Source organism: Myiozetetes cayanensis, unplaced genomic scaffold (genome assembly GCF_022539395.1).
Source record: "Myiozetetes cayanensis isolate MyiCay16 unplaced genomic scaffold, myiCay2020 scf1, whole genome shotgun sequence".
In the NCBI taxonomy this organism is placed as follows: Eukaryota; Metazoa; Chordata; class Aves; order Passeriformes; family Tyrannidae; genus Myiozetetes; species Myiozetetes cayanensis.
The window spans coordinates 75,409,145-75,434,980 of record NW_026086604.1 but is presented as its reverse complement, the minus strand read 5'-3'; the positions used below and the strand labels follow the sequence as shown (position 1 = coordinate 75,434,980).

General features: G+C 35.2%; 1 protein-coding gene across 11 annotated transcripts in view; it reads left to right on the top strand.

Moving 5' to 3' along the window:
- CDH18 (cadherin 18) overlaps positions 1–25,836 on the top strand; it is a 502,361-nt gene that overhangs the window by 424,340 nt on the left and 52,185 nt on the right. For all 11 annotated transcript variants that reach the window (XM_050330958.1, XM_050330968.1, XM_050331011.1 and 8 more), the window contains 3 exons: positions 2,142–2,309; positions 11,233–11,420; positions 17,719–17,972. In XM_050330958.1, coding sequence (XP_050186915.1) covers positions 2,142–2,309; positions 11,233–11,420; positions 17,719–17,972 — 610 coding nt within the window. The remainder of the gene's footprint in view (positions 1–2,141; positions 2,310–11,232; positions 11,421–17,718; positions 17,973–25,836) is intronic.

Sequence of the window (25,836 nt, the reverse complement as noted above, 5' to 3'; positions counted from 1 at the left end):
ATTTCTGTTTGTTTAAATTAATTTAAAAATGTGACTACTGTATTTATGAGGATAATACAGAAGACGGAAGTTCTACTATGTAACACTTGGTCTGTTTCAGATTGAAATAGAAGGTTCTAAAAATCATATACTTCTTACATGCATATGCATAAGCATGAAATGTTCCGATACATTTGGTGTCAATGTAAAAAACTGAAGCAATTTATTTTAAAAATGTCAAAGCAGGACATTCTTAATTCTAATATTTTCCTATATTCCTCTTTTTCAGTAAAATGAGTTTTCAGGATAGTAGTACCAAATTTTGTGAACCATATTTATTTTGATGTAAATGTATATTTAAATTATATCAGTTTCTTTTATCTAAATACCTCCACAAATTTTTGTTACAATGTGTATAAGTTGTGGTTAATTTCAATATATCATACTACCATTTCCAAAAAAAGAGATCTGTTTCAAACTGTATCAATTTAATGAAAAAAGCACTGATGAACTAAAACAGACTGGTATACTACTTTTAGTCAACTTGTCCAAAATCTATACTTCTGATGGAAAGAAGGTTACAGTGCAAAACTGTGTTAAAATAATTCTGAAACTTCATGAATACTTTAAAATATTGTTCTCTGTGGATAGATCTACTAATTTATGTGTGATTTGTTTTCAGAATGGAATGGAAACAATGGCATAAGCTACATGAAAATTTCCATTTTGTATATAATAATGGCTAAATGGTTTCACTGAAAAAATGCATAGAAAGTAATTTTGAAGTGCAAGAAAAGAGGTGTTCTGGAAACCATTTTTTACATCATCTGAAACTCTGGGGGACAACAAGCTTGAGATCATGTTGTACAGAAAGTTGTCTAGAAGAACAAGGATCTACTTAAGATGCTTTGCTTTAGTAGCTATTATATGTTTAAAATTTACCCAGAAGCAACATTTGATCATGCTATGGTATATTTTGTTACTGGTTGTTGCAACCACTAACTTTAGCCGTCTGAAACAAGTTAAGCTAAAACCTTAGTTCTTTGAAAAAGTAATGTTTATAATTTTTCATGGTTCTCTATTTATTTCAATGGAACTCACTCCAGTCTATCAATGTCTTTTGTGTACTGGTGTGCTCAGAACTGGACCCAGCACTCCAGATTTGACCTCATGAATGGTGAGCTGAGGAGAAGGATCCCCTCCCTTGACTTGCTGGCAATGCACTTCATAATATAGCCTGGAAAGCTGTTGGCCTTGTTTGCTACAAGGACACATTACTGGCTCATGTCCAACTTGAGGACCACACCAGATCATTTTCTGAAAGGCTCCTTCCCAGCTACACTGTCCACAGCATGTACTGGTTCCCTAGTATAGGACTTGAAATTTCCCTTTATTGAATTCCATGATATTTCTCTCAACCTGTGATCAAAGAAATTATCAGGGCCTAATTTAAAGGCACCATCATAGGTGAAAAATGTCCCCTGACTGAAACTGAGCCCACAGTGCTGACTGTCCCTATTTTTATTTTAATCTTTGCTTCTGCATGTCTAATTAATTAAACGTGAAAAAAAATTCTGACAGTGTTGGATAAAAATGAATAGAACTGTAGGTTCATTCAATTTTGGTTTTCTCTCTGTACTGTAGTCAAACCTATAAAAAGCTTATCTTTTAGTTTACAGACAATTATTAGGTAAGTCACACTTATGAACATAAATCTATATGATTGACATATATCAAATAAGAAAGTATCTTTTTTGAGGTTTGTCAAATAAGAAAATTTAGCTTTTGGGTAGTTTTAAGAGGTATGTCATATTTTAATTAAGAAATTACCTTTTGTTAAAAATTTGTGTCTTATTCAGTGCAGTAAAAGTTCCCATTCACTAATTTTTCTATTAAGTAGCTATTTAAACAGTTGCAGTATATGGGAAAATACTGGTATTTTGACAATGTACATATGGGCTACGAATGTCTTTTAAATTGGATTATTTACTAATATAATAATCTATTCAATACATATTATTTTCATTTCTCTATAACCTCAAACAAAGCGATTTTCTAGCAGCATCTGACATCAGCTTAAGAGAAAGGTTATGTCCAGCCCTTGCTCTTGTATGAACAAGCTAATTCTGATAATTTGTTTGTTTGTTTTCTTTCCCTCACAGGAGTCATCAGGACTGCCTTGCACAACATGGACAGGGAAGCCAGAGAGCATTATTCCGTTGTCATTCAAGCCAAAGATATGGCTGGGCAGGTCGGAGGGCTGTCAGGGTCAACAACTGTAAATATCACACTCACTGACGTCAACGACAATCCACCCAGGTTTCCTCAGAGTATGTACAATTTCAACATATAACTGATTTCAAAATCATTTTGATTTTCAGTGAAGCAAGAAGTTATTAGTGAAATCCAGTTAGTAGTTAAATTCATGGGGAGAAGGAGCTTGGAAAGTGTTTGGATTCACCAATATTTTATAATTTTCCAGTGTTTTTATATGAACTACAGGGTTCAGATGAACCATAGCTAGAATACTGAAACTAGTTAAAGACGTCTTTCAGTTAACCACTGGATAAGAGTGGGATAGGTGACAAAGGAATACTCTTGTCATATGTGGATTATTCTCCAGTCCTTGTTGAATGCATATTTCAATAACTGTGTGTTTGATCCCACAAGGGAATTATGCTATTCCTATGGAAGATAACAACAATAGATAATGCATTAAAAGATTTAATCCAGCATGCCTTTGGCTGCTTCTGTACACATCTATCAATTTTTTTCTTCTGTTTCTTTCTCTATACCAAAGTAAACCTTTAGGATCAATTATGGCATTACAGATGGGCAAAAGCCCATCTGTTGTTTAGCTATGATGGAGTCTGCCTCTATTCTAGTTGAGTGAATTGTTGATGTTGATGTCAAATATTGTTATCATATGCATATATAAAGAATATATACTAGAATGCTCTTAGTATAACTTAATATGACCAGTAACAGGAAATTATTTTCTGTCCCACTTACTGGATGTGGATTGATCTGACACAGTAGCTGCGGTCTTGTAGGAATTCTGAATTCAGTTGATAATTTATTTAAAAATCCTCTGGAATGTAAATGCATTTCCTTGTCATGATTGCTCAAAGCCAGTAAGAATATTGTAATCTGGTCTTAGACACTGTGTAAGTTGTTGTAGAACGTAATGGATTGGTGGCTATAGGTACCTCCACCAGGAAATGCATTAAGTTGTTTGAATTAGAAGATTTATAAAGTGGTAGAGATCCCAAAGCTCCATGGAAAAACAAAGCTCCCTGACAATACATATTATAAAAAATCTGACCAAACAGTAAGTAGGTTTATTAAAAGTGTTGTGCAAATGAATATTTTTTCTGTGCCTCAGAAGTACATGAAAACATAAAGCCTTTCAAACACAGCCTTGAATAAAATATATTTGGTTTTATGTTCAAAATTTTCATTACATCCATGATTCTATTTAATACTTTTTAACTATTGGAAAGGTAAAAGATAAGGCCTATCTTTGAACAGATTTAAAATCTAAAAGAGCTAAAGAAGAAGAAATGTCTTAAATTTCCTTCAAAATCGATGCAGAAATGAATCCTTATGTATCAGATTTCAAAAATTGACCTCTTTTATTTTGAATGGAACGGTTCGGATATTAAAACTGACTGGCAGGCAGAAATGTACATTGGTATATACATTTTTTTATTTCTATTAATTTTTAAAGAAATATAATGTGTTCAAGTTATACTTTACACATTTGAAGGGATTATAATAACATTGAAAACCAAAAAACATCATTTCAAATTTAATGAAAACTTTTTATGTAACAGAACAAAAAATATATTTTAATATTTATTGGTTTTAACATAAAATATTTTTCTTAGAACAAGTCTTGTAGAATACAAGCATTTGCTTTCTTTACCACAGTTTTGAATGACATTGCTTCTTTTTACTCCTATTCAAGAAATATATTTTAAAACCCTTGCAAGATAGCAGAAGCTATATGTCAGTAATAGAGAATCAAAGTACAGTTGATCTAAAAAAGACCATTATAACATCATGAACTATTACAATAATACACGAGTCTTGCACTAATAGAAATAACTTCATTGTTTATTTTTCTTCTCTTTTGTGTGCCATGATTTTCAGTTAAATTTCTCTTCAATTTCCTTATTAGACGGAATGCTAAATGAGACTTACTGAGGCCTGTCACATTCAGAATTGAATTCAAGGGAAGTGCTAACCAAAACTGCACATATCGAGTGTATAACCCTTGGGACAGGCTGAGCCTCAGCTAAACCACAGACTTTCTTTTGGTCAGTTTCCTTTTCTCCGTTACCATACTTTTGAGTTTTGAATCTGATTCTAACTGTATGAGTACCTGACTTGAGAACAAACTGAGAAGCACGTCTGATTGATGCTTTTATTAGTTGTTTTATTTAGAAATATACTTTATTGTATATATTTAAAAGATTGTACTTATCTGGCTTTCGTAGAACATTGGTCATTAGACATGCATTTGCAGTAGGATATGCAGGATTTTTTCCCCTTAAAGAAACCCTTTAAAACCCTACTTAAGACTTAGAAATAAAGGTTCTTAATATGTCTACTTAAATGAATTTACTTTATTTTTCTCTGTACTTACTCTAAATATAGCTGACTTTCTTGCAAAGAAATTTCTAAAAAAAGAGCTACATTTTTCTGAAATATCAAAAAAATCTAGAAGGAATAATGTGAAACAGGACTTCATAACTTTATCAGTCTGATGGCTACAGTTCTGAAATAGTTGTTAATAAACATTTCTGTAATAAGAAACATAGCTGAAAAATTCTGTGTGCAAGACACACTACTCTGTCTCTGAAGTTGGCAAGGAGTTGGAAATTCAGCGGGAGAATAGCCTAAAACCTCAAATACATTTTACTCATCAGTTAATTCAGTGCATCTTGAATAATACTGATTTCTTTTTCTTCATCATCACAAATTTCCTTTCTTTAGAGAGATGAGTTATAAAGAACTATCTATTTAATGTAAACTGACAGACAGTGCTCTGCATGGGAAGATTTTTGCATCTCTCCATTCTTGTTAGTTTTACCACTGATGGATCCATGTGGCTGATGACTGACGGCCCTAATATCAAAGTCATAAATTTATTTCAGTAATTTAATAGAAAGTGTTCCCTCTACTGATGACACTGTTATCAGCCTTGAGTTACTTCAAAATGTTTTGTGTACTTTTCCTTCATTAATTCTTTCTGGGGTTGCTTAAGATGAATAAATTTTGTGTGTTTTGCTTTGTTTAGTATGAAGAGATTCTGATTGCATCAAGACTATCACACTAGACAGATGTTTCAACTGACATGCTTTGTACATCAAGTGCTAATTATTATATTCTGGCCAGTGTGTAGGAGATCTGTGGTTATTGTTTTATTGTGTAGTTATTGTCTAGAGTCTAATTTGTAGATTTTGTTGTTTGATACATCTAGCTCAGTTTTTTAGGATAAAGCAGGATTTAAACACAAGTCGTGGCTTAAAACACTTTTCATATATCTTGATGGTTGAGGTTTGGTTGTTTCATGGTAGTGTGTAAATATAATATGAAATTACGTAGATTCATGGCTTGGCCTAGAGTTTTACAATGTCATTGTATGAAAAGTACACAGTTATGTTAAATAGGAATATTGCATGAAGATACTCCTGTTAGTTCTGAAAAAGTAAACTCACATCCCAGAAGTAGATATTAACTCTGTTTAGTGCTAGAAAGGTGTCTACTATCCAGCCTTGTTAATATGACTCATGAGCTAATTATGTGCAGAAGTATGTGTTATTCATTTTCTTTTGAAATTCATATTCCAATGTGGTTCTTTCTGTATTCCCAGTTCCAAATAGTACATCCAGTTCCTATGATTCCGATACTCACCCATCAGGATCCTCTCACTATCCTGTCCTATTGTGGTGACTAGTTCAGAGCTATCTGCCTGCTGTTTTACCATTTGGATACTGCCAAATGAGATGAGTAAAGCAGAATTTTTCCTGATTTTTTAGCGGATCTTTATTGACCCACTAAGCACTAAGAGTCTTGTGGAATCATAATGTGTTTTAGGCCTCTGTCCTTTTGTTAGATTTGTCTGACATTGCAGAAGGGTTAAAAAAAAAGTTACTGGAGACTGTTGAGTTAAAATGATTACAGAAGTGCTCAGGGCCAGGTTGGATGGTACTCTGGCCAACCTGGTCTAGTGAAAGGTGTCCCTGCCTGTGGTAGGGGAGTTAAAAACAGATTAAGGTCCCTTCAAACCCAAGCCATTCTATGAGTCTGTGATTCTACACGATGATGATGAGTCCAGCACTGATCCAGTATCCAGGGAGTATTAGAAAGCATTTCATTCCAGAAATTATTCTACATTTAATTGTTTATTCATTAAGATTTTTTTCATTATAATTAGAGGAATGGTTTTTTTGAATTTCACACTCATCACTTCCTACCTTTGCAACTATTACATTTTCTCATAACAGTCACACAACACAATTCTATTGCTAAAATGTATTTTACTTCTCACATATTCTTAAAAGGGGAGATTTTTTCCCAATAATTTGCGGAACAATTAATTAGTTCAGTTATTTTGTTTATAAGTGTAAGCTCAGGTTTCAAAGTGAACGACCAGTGAGTGACATTTGCTTTGTGAGTACAGTTGGTGTACAGTCTCTCTCTAGAGGCTTCCAGAGATCATGCCCAGCTGTTAAGTTGCTTATTAGCAATGACTATGAAGTGTAGATGTTGTTTTTCAGTGCTGTTTGCATAGAAAATGCATATTTGAGTATTCAATGCCTACAGGAAGTACTGATTCTAAAAATCCAGGAAACCTGGTTTTCTTTATCTTTCTACTTTTACTTATGAGTGGCATAAACATCACACTTTTTACAAGAAATGAGAATGCTTTTGATCTCTGAGAACTAGTCAGAAAGTTCTAAAGAACTTTTAGTTCCTGCCTCTAAAGACAAAGTGTTGTGGAACATAAACCTTGATTAAAATCTTAATCACAACCATAACTTCTGCTTTACATATGGATTGCAAAAAAGCAGGGGCACAAGTCTTATTACAGCCAACAGATTTTATTGCATTAAAGAAAAATATTTGGGTTTTTTTTTTCTAAATTGACCCAAGATTGCTATGTTCCTCAGAGTTTCAAGACAAACAAATTTTGAAGGGTTTGAGTTTGCAAATAAGAAGTAACTTCACTTACATTTCAAAGGTTTTTAGAAAGTGCAAAAGCATTGTTTTTGTGTCAGGGAAGAAGAATAAGCCAAAAAATACCTCTTAAAAATTTCTTTTTAAAGTTCTAGTTGTATGAAAGAGATATCAGCATCAAAAAGAATATTCAGATCAAGGACAGTAGATATAAAATTGACTGAGCTGCAGGAATCATAAAAGTTTCTGTATTCATACTGATGATGGATTAAAATTGGATTTATTATATTAAAAATAAGCACAGTACAGGAAGATGTGACAAATGTCCAAGACTGTGAGAAATAGACTTCTAGAAAACTGAAGTTTCAAAAGAGAAATCCAGATTCATCTATTATGTTTAATGAAAACAAGCAGCTCTGTGAATGCAGAATAACTTTCTCAAACCAAGCCACCAAGGAAGATTGAGCACAATTCAGAGTTGGAGCTCCATTTTAGTTTTATCAAAGACGGCAGGCAGTAAAACATAAGACAAACTTTTATAAATGGCAGGATTATAAGTTCATGTGAACAGAAAAGGCAATCTGACCCGAAGCTGTGTTTTAAGTAGGGTCAGTTAGACCAAGTAGCCAAGAGCCTCGTCTAGTAAAGTGCTAAAAGGTCCTTTTTGCATCCTTTTCTGGAAAACTGCTTTTTAATGGGCTGGCCCCAGCATGTACTGATGAACAGCACTATTTCTTCCCCAGTGCCGTCACTGAATGTTATGAGGTCATGTCAGCCCATTTCTCCAGCATGTCCAAGTCCCTTTGGGCAGCAGCCCTGCCCTCCAGCATACTGACCAGCTTTTCCCAAGATGGTATTGTCCACAAGCAACCCATTATTCAGGTGATTAATTATGACATCAGATATTTTTGGCCACAGTTTTGATTGCCGCACAACTACTTTTTAATTGGAATTTTTGTTCTCACAATCATCAGACTTCAAACTTGACTCACTGCTTTCTTATTCTCCAAAATTCATCAGTTTGGTTCATGAATGAATATTTAGCTAGTAAGTTCAAGGAAAACTTTCTTCACATAGCACTTTGATATACATTTTTGATATGGTGGTATTTTATGTTAAAACAATGAGATGCTGAATTTATCCATTTACTAGTAGATAGAAAAAGACATCAGTGTATGAGCTGTGATAAATGTATCTCTTGGTTCATCACCAAGCAGTATTTATCCTCATGTTGCTAAGACTATGCCTTGGATAAAAAAGTAATAAGAAGGCCAGATACTTGCTTATTTCTCTATTAGTTCAGTTTTATACCTCTTCTCCCTTCCTTTGTTAAGTAATGTAATTCCTACTGTTCAAGAAGAAATTATAACCTGTAAAAGTAAGCCAAAATTATCATTGGAATAGATTAATGAATGAATTGAATAATATGCTTATTGATTTTCATTAAATATTGTCATGCTTCTTTTTTTGAGAGGTTTAGACAAAGAAATCACTTTTCTGAGAGTAAATAACAGCACTGCAGGTTGCCTGTAGAATGAAAGTAAATTATTCTAAAGATAAATAAATTGTTTCTGTACTATAACTACAGATAAGCCATAAAGTTTATTAAAAGATGATCACATATATGCATTTGAAAAATGTTTCAATTATCATAGATTAAAGTCCTGCAAAGCGATATGACTATCCTACACAGTACATTATCTGGAAAGGAGTATTAATTTCCTCCTTTCATGAGAATCATCTGAGTGAATGTTATAAAGACTGAGAATCAAATCAAACTCTATAGATTTTTGACCCAGAAGAAACTGGGCACCTCCTCTAGAAAAAGTTAGACCATCCTGAAGAAATTTCTGTTTTACAACAACTCCTAAAAATCTGTGATGCTGGAAGGAACGATCCGTTTAACTTGTGCAGATTTGGTGAAACACTTTTGCTACAGACTGATGATACCTGATCCTCAGGGCTCCTATCTTCCCAATTAATTTTTTTTAGAGGGTTGAGACTTACTCAGAGCTTACAGTACAGAATCATAAATTCACAGCATACACATCCCACATTTTATAATGATTCTCAAACTTCCTTTATCCAATGCCCAAGGAAATGTTCAAAGAATCACAGAATACACTGAGTTGGAAGGGACCCATCAGGATCATTGAGTAGTACAACTCCTGGCCCTGTATAGGACCACCCCAAAGAATCACACCATGTGCCTGAGTGTGTTTCCCTAATGCTGAACTGTGTCAGGCTTGGTGCTGTGACAACATCCCTGGGGAGCCTGTTCCAGTGTTCAATTGAGCCTTTAGTTGTTTCCTCTCACTAGAAATAAACTTTACAGAGATTTAGTGTTTAGTAAGAACATTTCTAATTTCCACCACTAGCCTAAATACATGTCTATAATATATTTTATCTAACCTTTGTGTTGCTGAATTTTATCCTCCATGTTTGTTAGTTTTAGATAGGTTTTTTTGTATTTATCTATTTGGCTCTTTTCTGTATGAGACATATTCAGGCTATCTCTGTGAAGCAGTGGTTATACATTGTTGGGAGACATTTCTGACCTTGTGATCTAACATTTTTTATTTTTTTTAACAGTTTTCATTTAACTCCATTTACATCTTTGAAACATTTCAGTTCTTTGAATACTGACAGATAATTAATGAGTCATTTCAAATATTTGTTTTGCTAGAAGTTTTAGTATTTAAGAATCTTTCAAGCTGGTATCAGTAAAATGATTTTCTGAAACAGATGGCCAACACTTGGGGTGTGATTATAAAGCAGAGTGGAGTGTCATGTAGATATATTTGAACTAGCTAAACTATTTGGAAGTCTCCAATTAATTCACCCTGTCATATGAGTTATAACACATCTAGTTCCTGAAGTGTCTTGATTATATAACATATCCTTAATAGCCTCAACCTTTCCCTTTTTGGAGATAATTAATCAGAGCAAAAGTGTCAAAAGAGTAATTTTACATGTGTTATAAAAGTAAGTAAATTCCAAAATGAATCTTATCCCATTACTATAATTTTATGTAGGAAATAAAGCAATGAGCAATATAAAAGTATCAGTTGACATCATCTGTAAGCACAAAGCATGGCAGATCATTTGTTTGGAAATTTGTGTAGGTGGCTTTTATATGCATACCAAAGAATTGCATTAAAGTATTAACTATATGTTTTCATTGAATTAAGTAATTCTCCTGTTACATCATTTTTGGTATTTTTTTTTTTGCATGGCAAAAAGTATGCCTACTTTTTCTCTTGTTCTGCAGGACATTTCTTATTTTCCTTGAGATTTGCCTTATGAACGATAACTCATTTTTTGTTTTCCTAGGAAACTTCTCCTTCCTTATGGACTAACAAAGTTTTATGGTCTCATCCATCCTTCTCAAACTACTATTTGTTTATAAGTGTTATGTTCTAGCATTAGACAAATAATAGGTTTAGGAATCTTCTGTGTCTGTAAAGTCAGTTAACTATATTTTTGTGATGACATCCATTCCCTTTCCAACTGCACATTCTGTTGATTCATAATTTCTTCATCCAGCCACTACTAGGTTTCTGCCATAATTCAGGTTTAATCTCTGAATTCAATTTAAATTTTGCCTTTCTTTCTCTACATGCTTCCCGACAGCATCTCTGCAGTCACACTAGCTGATTTAAAGCAAACTGTAACAACGTGTTAGCTTTCATAAATCGACTTTCAAACCCACTGTTCCACTGTCCTGCAACTCAGTTTTACACTACTGCACTCACTACAACAGAGTGCCTAAGAGGAACATAAAAGACACTTTGTAGAGTTTCAGAAGATGTGTAATAACAGAAGTTATTTTGTTCTCTTTTCTGTGTTGGTGGTTGGGCTGTGATCTAAACTCCTCAGACGAGGAAGGTATTTGGATTGTCATTGTTTATGTAGGGCATAAGGTTTCTGTTGGTATGTGCGTATCTTTTAATGGAGGTATATTCTCATTTTCAGTGCTGGTAGGTTTCAGAATCCCTGCTGTGTTACAATGGTAGCATTATTGGAGAAAAATTTTTTAAGTTGTTGTTTTTTGTCCCCCCTCAGAACATTATCAGCTGTATGTTCCTGAGTCAGCTCAAGTTGGATCAGCAGTTGGCAAAATCAAAGCAAATGATGCAGACACTGGTTCAAATGCAGACATGAAGTACACAATTATAAATGGTGATGGCTCTGGAGTATTCTCCATATCTACTGACAAAGAAACAAGGGAAGGAATTCTTTCCCTAAAGAAGGTAAGCCATAGGCTTTGGAAGTTTCCTGTGTATGTAGTTAAAATATAATTATGAGTGCTGAATAAGCAGACACCACAACAAAAATATTTTACTCTGTAAACCTATGGAGCTGTAAACTTCAGCAAGGTAAGCTGTGTTTCCAGAGACACTTTTAATCTTTTCAGGAAAGGCAGGGAGTAAAGAAATTAAAGGAAAGAAACAGTTAGTTAAATCCTCTGTGTTTTTTAATGGTCTTATCTAATATTTGTAATACTGATTTATAAAAATTTTACTGAATTTTGAGTGATAGTTTTGTACAATAAATTTCTTTGGAAGAAGTAAAATTTGGCTGAAAGTTGTACTGTTGTCCCCAAACTACTTGAATATTGACATAGAAAGCTTTTCTGTGACAATGAATGTGTGATTCAGTTTTCACAGACTGTTATTCTTTGATTTACTTGGCAGCTAAATGGTCCAGTATTGTGATGAAGACCTTGAACGTTACTGGTCAAGCTATCACATGGTTATCATTTACATGAATTTCCTCTATTTGTTCCAGTCTATTTAAACCATTATTTGTCAATTGTTCTTGCCTTTTAATTTCATTCTTAACTGAATTCAATGCATAAATCTAATTCCATAGATGATTTCATCTCCACATTAAGTCCTCTGTACTAGGATCATAGTGGACATTTCTTGAAGTGTCTGCCAACTTAAGCTAGAATTATATGACTAGATTTAAATTTAATTTTATAATAACCCAGAGATATGGGTTACTATATTTAAGATTTTTTAAAAAAACTTGCCAACAAATGAAAATTTGTTGATTTCAGTTTTCAGTTGGAGTAACAATTGTCAATTAACAGTTCTCATGTGAACTTGTTGTTACTGAGTCTTAAAGACATCAATTATATCCTTATAGCCTAAAAAGTGATTATGTATTTGCTAGTACATATTCTGGGCTTCACTAATGGTTAGAGGAATGAAATCCAGACAAAATGTGAAAAAAAGACATTAAATAAAAACAATCATAATGCATTTTTGGCTGTATTTTGTTTCTGAACAGATATATATGTATGCAAATTTTTATATAACATCTTAAAAATAGTTTGTAACTAAAGGAAATGTTATTTTTATAATTCGTAATGATTTAAAAAGGGCTTCTCTCTCTTCCAGTCTCTTAAAAATATTTAACTCAGTGTCTTTTATAAAAGTTGTGTAATACACACTTCTTTCAACCACATGAAAGTAAACTGGTTTTTTATACCACTGAACTTATTTCCTGGTGGCCTTGATGTAGCTAATGCCATAGTCTGTTATTTCTTCTTCAAAATGAGCACTCTACTGTATTTAAAAGTTCACCATGGCTACTTTTCATTAACTACAACATTTATGCATATTGAGAACATGAAGCAGAAAGAAAAAATGAAAGACACATAAAAATGTGTTAAATCACATTTCTTACTGGTTTTGGCAGACATAATAGCTTCAGAGAAATTTTCACTACTTTTCAGAATATGACAAAAGCATATGTTGCCTGTTCTTGTACATACACTACAGTGATTTGAATCATTTTCCCATCAAGACAAGAAAGGGTACATTTTGCTTAGGTAATACTGTGTTCTGGTTGAGCAGAAATTCAGCACTTAAAGCTACATAAATTGGTGTGAATACCTCAATTATTTCCTCAGATATAATATTCCATTTTACAGTACAAAAAAGTGATCTTGTTTTTTTCTTTTTTTTTTAATTCAGATTTTGTATGCAATTTAATAAGTATTTTATATTCTACAATTGTTTTAAATTTAGGCTGGGTTTCAAGCTGAAATTATTCAATAGTCTATCCATGTAAGACTCACATGCTGAAGCCACAAGCTTAACTGAGAGTATTACTTTTATATTTAAGAATCCAAGAGTTCACCCACCAAACTTTTGCAGAGCATTTGGTTCTTAATACATTGAGATAGCCTAAAGAGAGAAATGCTTCACAGGTTTTCCCAGGAAAGGCTTTTAATTTCAAGAGGAAATAACGATTTTGGCAAGTTTAAAAAGGGTAACAACCAACCAAGGAAAAGTATTCCACAAAGCACCAACCCAGCACATGTCAACCCAAAAACTTAGCAGAATCCAACCCACTGCTTTTAAGTTACCCAAAAGAGATTAAGAAAACAGTAAAGAAAGAGATTAGAAGAAGAAACAGGAGTAAAGAAAGAGAAAGGAAGGAGATTACAAAAAGATATTTAGAGAAAAATAGCTACCACTGAAAAATCCTGCAGAAGTCCTGCTCTGTATGGTGATGGCAGGTTGAGAGACAAAGGACAAGACGGAGACCACGTTCTGGTGTGGTCTGGCCACCCTGGCCATCCCTCCCAGGCAGGACATCCAGCTCACTGACTGCAAGCCAGTTCTGTGCCTCCAGACCAGCATGAGGTTGGTGCACTCAGTTAGAGGCTGGGTTAGGACTTCCAGGGGCCCTGGCATGTGGTGGGCTCCCAGGCTGCCCTTTTGACTGGCAGCTACTCTGTGTGAGTTCTGGGTGCCCTGCCCTGCCCCCCTTCTCCCAGAGTTGGTTCCAACACAAAATTAAAATAATATTTTTACTGATCCAGTGTCTCACAACCCAAAACAGATAAGCTCCATAAGAACAGAATTGGTTTTTTTTTTTGTATATCAGATACCAATACCTTCTGTAAGAGTGAAGTAGAATGATTAGTGCTCTAGTACTTCTCTAGAAGAATTCACAGTGGGAACACCAGAAAAGGCAGAAGTAAATTTATTATTTTGTCTAGCAATCTGAAATCCTCCTCAAACCTTTTAAAACCTCACTTATTTGAGGTTCTGATGTAAAAATCAATTTCTCAGCCTACAGATAGGCATTTCAACAGGCACACAAAGGCTGTGAGTCTATGAAGTAATAGTTTTTGGTCTCATTCTGGGATGACCCAAAACATCCAGTACTTTTGTTATCTTCCCTATTGACAAACCGTGGAGTCATTCTTCAGTCTTAAAAATCCTTCCACAAAGGACTGATTACAAACTGTCATGTGGCATTTTCAGTTTGGCATGAAAATCATAATATCCAATAGATTCACATTGAAGTTATGTGGGTAATTACCATGGAAAGGCATTATTCTTCAGAAAAATAAGAAACATAAACAAGAATTCTGTTTTTTTTTCATCTAAAATATAATTTTTTTGCTTTATTTCTGGAGAAAAGTTAATGATCTTCAGTGGTGGGACAGTTTTAAGTAAATATAGAAATGATTTACATATCTAGAGAAACAAGACAATTCTGCCTCTCACCTTGTAGCTACAGCTAATTATTGAGTTGTTATTGGAAGAAGAGAAAGTAAATGAAAGTAAAAAACTGCTATGACTATGGTTGAAATGTCAGCTTTTTCTGATTATCTGAGTGGATTATTCCTGTATTCTTGGAAAAAAGAAGGGAAAAAAGTATTGTCTGACTGAATAACTACATAAAAGAAGAAAACAAGACTTTGTGTTATTACAAGAGCGTCATTCTGCATGTGTTTTCTGAGAGAAAATAATCTTCCTATACAAATTCATCCAGTCATTGTCATTATAAACTTAATTTTCCAAAAAGACATCATAGTTACAAGTTGCAATCCTATTGTGAACTTGTTTAATCTTAGAATATATATGTTGTGGAGCAATACAAATTACTATTTAATATTTCCCTACTCATAAGAAAAATACATCATACATTAATGTACATCTGAGTTAGAATTTACTAAACTTCTATTTCTTCATGAATTGATTTAATCAACTAGCATACTTAGCTCTTTTTTCTTATAGTAGTAGGTTTACCATGCTGTGGTTAATTTCTATGCCATTAAAATTTTTATTTTTACATTCAGAAAAGGGAGACAGAGAATGTAAGGGTCAAAAGAGTCTCATACTATCAGAGGTAAGAGAATGAATTAACTGTGCTTCAGTACACAGAGAAGAAATCAAAGAAATATATAAAGCACATATAAATCCTAACTATTTTTCTTACACATCATCAGTCAAATTTATTGTAGATTTTATCTACAAAATACACACTGACACTAACAAGTCATACATTGAGTTCCTAATTTTTCCTGCCTAAAATACTACTTCTCCACTCTTTTGGGTGATAGGAAATACCAGTTTAGCCTGGTATGGATGAAGGCTTTGATGCTTGTACTGACTTTTTTTCAGACAGGCTGTCAGATCCACACAGAATGATCAGAATTATACTGGTAGTACTGGAATTCTGCCATACCATAATGTCATAAAAATTGTGATTCTAAAAAAGAAAAATAAAAAAAGATTCAATGTATATGCAATTTCTTTTAATGTTATGCTTATGTTTTGAAACTGTTGGAAACCTGGGGGTATAATATATACCTGTACAAACTATCTGCTTTGCAAAGTATAATAAAAAAGATTAACCTACCTGTCCCTTTAAATAAACTGAAGAAACCAACACAAAATAATTGTGTTTCTGTAAATATGACTTTTAGTAAAAACCTTGAATAGCTCTATATCTGCTAATGAGCTTCATTACATCTGTACTTTTAAGTTAAATATCCTTTTTAGTCCCCTACTAACTGGGAGAGTTGGGAGTCAGGTGTGTCATGTCGATCTTATATCTTGAATAAGACAGTGCATTAGCATGTTGATGTAGGGTTAAAATAAATAAATCAAGTCAGTAAAATTAGTTCATAATAATGTGAAAAATAGATACTGGAGATAATATTTTCACATGTGTAAATAGCAAGCTAGAAATGGGATTCCTAAGAAAGCAAGTATCCATGCTGTGTGACATAAAAATCAGATTCCCAGCTTCTTCTCTCCTAGTAGAGAGGTAGGATTCATCATAGGAATACAATGATTTAAATACAGGGCAATGGTAAAACAACAAACGTGTTCCTGGTGTATGGTACAGCTAGGGATGTGCCTTCTAGAGAGTTTTAGTGCACATTAGGCTCTGCAGAAAGCATATCCCCTGCTGCAGACTTCCATTCTGTTCATAATGGAATGTGCAGTACAGCAGTACGTGGTAGGACTGGCTGAAATTTTGTCTCTCTTGTAACTGGAGATGAATTGAAAAGAAAATGGTGTAGAATATAGAGGTGCATTTTTCTGATTTGAAAAGCCCACACGTTCATGTTTAGGCTATTCTTACACAGTCATAGAATCCTAGATTATTTAAGGTTGGAAAAGACTTCCAAGATTACCCAGTCCAACCTTTGACTGATCATCACCACACCATCTTAATTGTAGCATTAAGTCCCCTGTCCAGTTGTTTCTTGAACACTTCCAGGGAGGGTGACTTCCTATAGGCAGTCCGTTCCAAAGCTTAATCACCACATCAGTAAAGAAATTCTTCCTAATATCCAACCTGAACCTCTCCTGATGCAACTTGAGAGCATGTCCAGATCCTTCTGCAGAGTCTTCCCATCACCCAGCAGGTCAATACTCCCGCCTAACTTAGCCTCATCTGTGAACTGACTGAGGGTGCACTCAGTCCCATTGTCCAAATCATTGACATAGATACTAAACAAGACTGGCCCCAATACTGAACCTTGGAGAACCCCACTAGTGACCAGCCACCAAGAGGATGTAGCACCATTTACTACCACTCTGTGGTCCTGGTCATCCAACCAGTTTTTAACCTATCAAAGAGTGAACCTTTTTAAGTCATGGGCTACCAGCTTCTCCAGGAAAATGCTGTGGGAGACAATACCAAAGGCTTTACTGAAGTCCAGATGGACTACATCCATAGCCTGTCTTTCCACTGGATGTGTCAACTGGTCATAAAAATTAATGTCTCTCATAGTAACTGAGTGTTTTCCTGCAAGGAGTTGCTTTTTTCAGCTGAGGATTTAAGAGATGGCCAAAAGAAATTTAGTTACTCTCTAGTAAAGTTTTTAATTAAAGATACAAAGTTAATTTAATTCAGGATATATCAATCTTTTTTTCTGGATTCAGAATTTACTGATTAAAATCAAAAGGTGATAAAATCCAGAAATGTTGCATTATCGTGGAAGAAGAATCTGAGGCTCATTCTGAATCTTGAATTATTTCTAAAACTGGTACCTTGTCCAATATTCTGTTGCAAAGAAAAACCAAATCCATCCTGCTTCATGTAAATCATTCTACTTAGAAGGTGTGGCAGTGGCTGTGAAAATATCAAAGGATATTGTCCCCTTCCAGTAACACAAAAAAAATGTTGTTTAAGTTAAGCAGAAAAGATGTGGTTAACCTGCTAGCAGAATAAACTGAAAAACAGAATGGCACTGATAAATCTTTGGTTTTTTTCCGCTGACAGCCTCTCAACTATGAAAAAAAGAAATCATATACTCTTAATATAGAAGGCGCAAATACTCATGTTGATTTCCGCTTTTCGCACTTGGGACCATTCAAAGATGTAACAATGCTGAAGATCATTGTCGGCGACGTGGATGAACCTCCGCTCTTCACCATGCCTTCCTATGTCATGGAAGTTTATGAAAACGCAAAGATTGGGACTCCTGTTGGCACAGTAATGGCACAAGATCCTGATGCTGCAAACAGTCTAGTGAGGTATGGTAAATCCAAATTACATGAGACCAAATTTCACAATCTAAAGGTTTAATGAGATCTGGGATGTTTGAAGACTAATTTTTTAATTACATAAATGGTCATAACAGTGTCATGATCAGTCTGTATGGATTTAATAACATAATCTTCTACCTTTTGGTTTACACTAAAATTCCCATCTAGTAATTGGTCTGAGCAAAGGTCTGAAGTCAGTATCCTGCCACTAGCTGCAAATCTGTTAAGGATAATAGCACTGTTTTTTGCCTTTGACTCTGCCCACTTGCTGCACTGTAGTTGTCCCAGGCGCTTATGGAAGACAGCAACTGGTTTAGATAAGTCTTTTTTTAGAGACAAGCAGGATCATTTCTGCAAAATTTTGGTTGAAGACAAATGCATTGTTTTGTAATATGCTTCAGCTTTAGTGGAGTATCAAAAGAATAGAATACATGTAATTATGAACCTCATTGATGTTTCTAGGAGTATGTCATCTCCAATTGTGAGGTCTAGGGCAAAGAGAAGTGCTGAGAAACAAGCACTTGCAGCATCAGATACATAATTTGAAAACTAAATGAATATGTAATATACTGGTGTGGTGGGTTGACTTTGGCTGGACGCCAGGTGCCCACCCAGCCACTCTATCACTCCCCTTCCCAGCTGGACAAAGGAGAGAGAAAGATAGAAAACAACTCATGGGTTGGGATAAGGCAGTTTACTAAAACAGAAGCAAATCAAAAGCTTGTGCATGCAAAAGCGAAGTGGAAGATAACACAGTTTATTCTCTACTTCCCATGAGCAGTGATGGTCGGCCACTCCCGAGCAGCAGGGCTTCAGCACGTGTAAGAGTTCCTCAGCAGGCAGACATTGGAGACAATGAATGCCTACCTTCCTGCTCCTGGCCTTAGCTTTTATATCTGAGCTGATGTCATGTGGTATGGAATATCCCTTTGGTCAGTTTGGGTCATCTGGCCTACTTGTGTTCCCTCCCAAGATCTTGCCCTCCACTGAGGAAGGAATGTTACAATGCTGGTGCTGTGCTCAGCAGTAGCCAAAACACCGGTGTGTTATCAACACCCTTCTAGCTGCCAATGCAAATCACAGCACTTTGAGGACAACTATAGGGAAATGAACACCATCTCAGTCAGACGCAATACAACTAGAAAGGAAAGATTTTGATAGTATGTCAAATTTTTTTATTCTCAAAGTAAATTTTCTCATTGAAAGGCAAAAAAAAAAAAATAGAAAAAGAAAGATTTGTGTGTTGGTACTCTGGTCAAAATACTTATTATAAGAGAACTGTCTTGGGAATAGATCATGTTTTGAACTATGGAACTGAAATCAAGCTGGAAATACCCACACAACAAGCTTGAAATGCATTGATGCTGAAAATATATATACATGTTAATTTGACTTCTTTTAAATTTAAGAACATTTTGATTTAACTTTGAACAATCAGGAACTGGGGGTTTAATATGTTACTAATTTAACATCAGTTACGTGTTTTCATCTATAATATGATCTGATGATATTTTTTAATGGTTTCATTTGTGGGATGAGTTACTTTCTAAACTTTTCTAAATTTTATGTCTCAAAAATGGAAGTAGATTTAAAATTTAAAAAATAATGTTCATGAAAACATATTTTATACTATTCCTTTTTATGGCATAATGGTATAGCCTTTGTAGAAATTATATTATTATATACTTGGAAAACAGTTTTTCTTAAGGTAATTGGACATTTTCAATCTCCTGACTGAATTGAAATCTGCTGGGTACATGCAACAGTCTTGGTAAGATGAAACCATTTTTTCAGAACAATGAAAACATCAGGTTTTTGATTCTCTTGTGCTAAGAGTCTAAGATTCAAAATGTTTTGTGTCAGAGAATCAATATATGCAATTTCTTAGTGGCAAGCTATTGCCTTTGAAAAATTGTCACTATGGTATTTGTGTCTAAATCATAATATATATAAAAAAAAAAAATTGCTAAAAATAACTGCCAAGTGCCTGTAGCTTTAATACTATAATTATGAAGCAACTAAGACAGTCAGAGGGATTAATCATCATAGTAGTTTTGGCAAGCGCAGACTTGACTAGTTCCTCCATAATTCAACTGTCTGTGGCCAAGAAGCATTTTGTCTAGAAAGAGGTAAGACAATTGTGGTGAAAGGGAAGCATCAGCAGTTTTTACAAAGCCTAGGAAGGCCAGAAGTAGATTTTCTGAGTGAAACAGGCAGTAATTTGGAGGAAAAGGGGTCAGAAGGAAAAATATTTCCAAATATTTTACTTTTGTATGTGCTTTTTATTTTTCCCAAACATGAATTTGTAACCAGTGATTGACAACAGAATACTGTATCCATAATAGTCATATAATTGAGGGAAAAAAATGTCCTTATCTTTGTCTATCCTATTTTTCTCTCCACTGACATTTATTTTTGCATTGTTCCTTCCATCGTTCTTTGTTTCAATAAAGAAAACAAATCTAGTGCTAGCAAAACATACCAAATCATGAAGTTCTGAAAGGAGCCAGCTGTCAATTACATGATGTCGGGGTTTGGCAAGGGTGGCAGCAGCTCAGATATCCTTGGCATGTCATTGTACTGTGACTGGGTCCAGTCTCTAGCCAGGCTTTATCCATCTTGGTGGAACTGATAGTGAATGTCATTTCATAGAATCATAGAATCAGATGGGTTGGAAAGGACCTCTGAGTCCAACCCTTGACCCAATTCCACCACAGTTACTAGACCATATCACTAAGTGCAACATCCAGTCTCTTCTTAAATACCTCCAGTGACAGAGAATCCATCACCTCCCTGGGCAGCCCATTCAAATGCCTGATTAATTTGTGAGAGTGTGAGCTTTTCATGAAGATACTGATTCTCTAAAGCCTGAATTAACATATTGGTGCATGGGACTCTAAAGAGGCAGTAGGTTGCTGTGTCCTCAAGTTTTTCTTGAGCCTTCTCCTGCAGGAGGAGAAAGATTGGTCTTGGAACAGGCAACTTTAATCCCCTTTCCCTTATCTCAGCTTCACACAAACACTGACATGGTGCAGAAGGGCTTTGTATTACTTCAAGATTTGGCTGCATCTGGGGAAACTATGGCTTGGAAGTGGTGCACGGCTTGACAAGCAGGACGGACTGTACAGGCTGAGATGCTGCTCTATGTGGAGGCAGGGTCCTGTGCCATGCTCCACTCATAGCCACGAGGAAAAGAGTGACTTGGTGGAAACCGTATGTCTCAGAAGCATCCACACAGTGCACTTATGTCTCTCTGTTCTGGTTTGCAAGACATGCCTCCACTGTTTGTCTGAAAACCCAGTGAGTCTGAAAGATAGTCAGAGGGTAATGAGGTCACATTTCTCTTTCATTTCCAAACAATTCCTAGGTCACCGAAAAATAAAAACAGTGATTAGAAAAAAAAAAAAACAGGAAAATTCAATGCAACTTGCTTAGAAAGCACAGATCACATTATCCAGGAAAGATAAGTGCAGACAGGACTTGCACTGCTGATCTGTGTGCAGCAGAATAGAGCTTCCTCAGCCAAATGGCTCAGATACATCTCCAATGCTATGAAGTTGCAGGACAAGATACAGAGCAGTGATTTTCTTATCAGTCTTTCCTAATCCACTTGTGCATCCTTTCCACTTTATGAGGACACTTGTTGCTGGGTGTGATTGATGAAGCATTAGGCACACACAGTTGCAATCATATCACTTTGCTGTTCAGCTACTAAAAGAGATACAGGGTTGTGACTTGTTCACTGCCCAATTAATTAACAGTTTATTTTGATGGCAGGAACAATTCTTATATACAGAAAAATGATTGGAGGAGTAGTTAAAGTGATTAACAGTACTGAAGAGAAATCTTTTTCAAGAAGTTATTTGAACTAAACCCAAAAATGAATAGCAACCTCTATTGTTATCAGTAGAGTTTTTTTTCTTTATTTCCTCACTGCAATTTCATCACAGTGATTTTGATTTCATCTTGTTTCTGAGCTGAGAAGTCTTCGGAGGGCACTGACTTTGTGCCAATGCTTGTACTAATATTTTAATTTCTAAAGCTCAGCAAAACAAATCCTGTAATAACAAAGATAGTGAATAGAGGTGTTTGTGATTTTTTTGTTTTGGTTTGGTTTTTTTGTTGTTTTTTTGGGGGGTTGTTTTTTGGTTGTTGTTTTTGTTTGTTTGTTTGTTTCATCCAGTACTTGTCTGATTGGCAATTTGTACTTTTTTAAAGGATTTTTCTTTTTACTTTGATTTTTTTTTTTCAAATAGAAATGCATTTTCTGGGAAACTGGTTGAAATGTCATGTTTTGGAATAAGAGATTATTATTCCATTGAAATATGAAAAACAAGCTTAATAATAGAAATCCTAAGAAAGAAATATATTTAAACTTTACCATGTAATAATTTTAAAGATTTTTTAAGTAGTTTGAAAATCATCTATTTAATTAAATTATTTCCTAAATCAACAGAAAGTAATTCATCCACAGGTATTGCTACCTTGTTGGAATGTTTATGAGAAACTAATCCACTTTCATTGCATTGTGTCAAATATTCTGCTTCCATACCCATATCTTTTGTTTTTGAAAAGGTCAGGGTTAAATCATGTTTTATATCTGATATGCAAGTGGGTCTTGAAAGTTTCACATAAAATATTACTATTAAATGCTCTAATTATAATTTTATTTTAATCTAGTATTCTTTTTAAATCTCTCCATATCTACTTGGGAATTATCTTTTTTCTTCCTGAAACCATATATAGAAAATTTGCATAGAGATTACCCATGAAAACAGCTTTTAATTAACAAGTTACTTATGTGCATTGAGAGCAACCCTAGGCTGCTAGTACTGCCTCAGGGCTGCAGCAGTGCCTGTTGAAACCCTGCCATCCTCCTGTAGGTGATTCTTGGGTGGTAAATCCAGCCAGCCACATTGCATAGTCCATGTGATCCCTGAAGCTTTCCGACTGCATCTGGTCTGTTTTCAGTGGAATGGTTTTCAGAAACATAATGTTGCAGCGGTTCCCCAAGCCACCTCTAAATTAGTCGTTCATAAAAAAGACATAGATTTAAGATCATGATACTTTCTGAAACTCTACCATAATAGTGACAATTGTTCTGTGACCTAGACCGGTTTTCTCATATCAAACTTGATCTTGGTTTGATGTTGTACTATGAGGAACTGCAAATCTTTATTGATGTTGTACTCTTGAAAGGGTAGTCTTTGAGAAATAAGACATGCTGTTATAGAATTACTGAACATCATTCCTTTGGCTGCTGCTGTGCAATGTTTGTCATGCAGTGGTACAGGAGGCAAACAGAGGTACTGTTTTGAGTACTAACGACAGGACCTGTGTACACTCTGGTCATTTTTTACTCCCAGTTATTATGTTTAACCTATGTTGTTTGTATCTCTGGGAAGAAATGTTCTCTTCCCAGTATTTAACAGAAAATTTCTAGTGAATGGGTTAAGTCTACTGATCAGCACTCTGTCTGTGACAGTAGGGTCAACTGATAAGAAATATAAGCATCTTCCCTTTTTAGAAAAAAAAAAAAATCAAGTCATTGTATTTTGTTGGGTCTTTAGAAGATTGATGCATTATATTAATGCATTGGAATTCAAGTAAATTTTGTGTTGGAGTCTAGTCAGGCTGTAATATATATCTTACTATAATGAATATTATTCACAAGAGTTGATTAGCTATAGGAAAGAAAATTCAGAAAAAGCTGTTGTTTTGTTTTTCTTTGGTTTGGGTTTGAAGGTTTTTTTTAATTTTGTGCTAAATATTACTTTTTTTTTTTTTTTTTTTAATTTTAATTTTTTGCTAAGTTAGTAAAGAATGTAAGTACAGTCTCAGCCCTGATTCTGGCTTCTCACTTTTTAAACTGTCACATGGTATTGCCTTATAATGGATGATATATCATAATGGTTATAATTAATATATATACTAATGAGTACAAAAATTTGCTTCCCAACACCACACTTGGTATCTTGAAGCTCTAATAAATACATAGTTCCCTTGCCCTACTGCATCATAAAGCACAGAAACTTATTTTAATTTTGCTTCATTGGCCATAAAAGATGTCCATCTGAAATTGAATACTTTCTGTCATCAGCTTTTAGAAAGTAATCTTAACTTTTGGTAAATGGTATTTATAGAGGCATGTTCATATATAGAGGAAAGGACACACACAGGGTGTTTCATGGGTTCCTATTATTATTTTTAAGAGCCTTAAAGACATAAAGTGTTGTGGAAGATTTAGGTTTTAGACTGTTTTTCTGATGTAAAGTTTAAGTTTAGTAGATGTAGAATAAAACAGGAACTTGCAATTCAAACTCTGTCACACAAATTTTTTTTTGAAAGATATCATCATATTATGTGAAGAGAGGTGCAGGAGAGAACTGCATGAGTAGATCCCTACATGGGGAGGGTTGGAAAATAAAAATTATATTTTTAAATATTTTTTTCCTCCTGTACTCTGAGATCAGTTTCTATGCCACTCAGCCATACTGTCAGTAGGAAGAGAGGATAAGATTGATCCTCCTCTGGAAAATATAAAAGTGTCTTCACTTAGTTGTATTAATTTGTCTTACTTGCTCTTTGGATGTGGAATAAGATTAGTTTGTTTTCTGCTATCCTGTGCACTGCCAGCATGGCTTCACCAAGGGCAAGTCCTTCTCGATCAACATAGTGGCCTTGATGTTGTGATTACATCAGTGGACAAGGGAAGAGTTACAGAGTTACAGAGCCTTTGTCACAGTCTCCCACAGCATCCTTTTCTCTAAATTCAAAAGAGAAGGATTCGATGAATGAGTTGTTAAGAAAGTGATTGGACAGTCACATCCAAAGGGCAGTGAACAACAGCTCAGAGTCCCAATGGATATCAACAACAATCCCTGGTATCCCTCAGGGATCTGTATGACCAAGGTTATTTAATATCTTCATTAATGACATCAATGCAGGGATAGAATGCACCCTCAGCAAATTTGCAGATGACATCAAGCTGAGTGACGTGGTTGCCTCACCTGAAGGATGGAATGCCATCCAGAGGGACCTGTACAAGCTTGAGAAGTGGGACCATGGGAATCTAATGAGGTTTCATAAGACCAAGTGAAAGGTACTGCGCATGGGTCGGGGCAATCCCTGAAGTCAATACGCAGGTGAAGATGGGGGATGCAGAGCCTGAGAGCAGCCCTGCTGAGAGGGACTTCGGGATGCTGGGGAATGAGGCTGGACATAAGCCAGAAATGTGCATTTCCAGCCCAGAAAGCCATTTGTACCCTCGGCTGCATCAAAAGCAGTGTGGTCAACAGACCGAGGGAGGTGATTCTACCCCTCTACTCTGCTCTGGTGAGACCCCATGGGAATGCTGCATTCAACTCTGGGGTCTCCAACACAGGAAGGACATCAACCTGTTGGAGCAAGTCCAGAGGAGGGATACCAAGCTGATAAGAGGGATGGAGCATCTCTGTTGTGAGGAAAGGCTGAGAGAGTTAGGTTTCTTCAGCCTGGAAAAGAGAAAGCTTTGAGAGAGCTAATTGCAGCTCTCAAATACCTGAAGGGAGCCTACAGGCAAGATTGAGAGAGATTATTTACAAGAGCATGACAGGATAAGGGGAAATGGCTTTAAACTGAAAAGGAGTAGGTTTTGGTTAGATATTAGGGAAAACATTTCTTACTGTGAGGGTGCTGAAACACTGGAAGACGTTGCCCAGTGAAGTAGTGGATGCCACATCCCTGGAAATGTTTAAGGTCGGGTCAGATGGGCCTCTGAGCAATCTGATCTAGTGAAAGGTGTCCCTGTGCATGTGGAAGTGTTGGAAGTACATGATGATTAAGGTCCCTTCCAACCCAGGCTCTGATTATG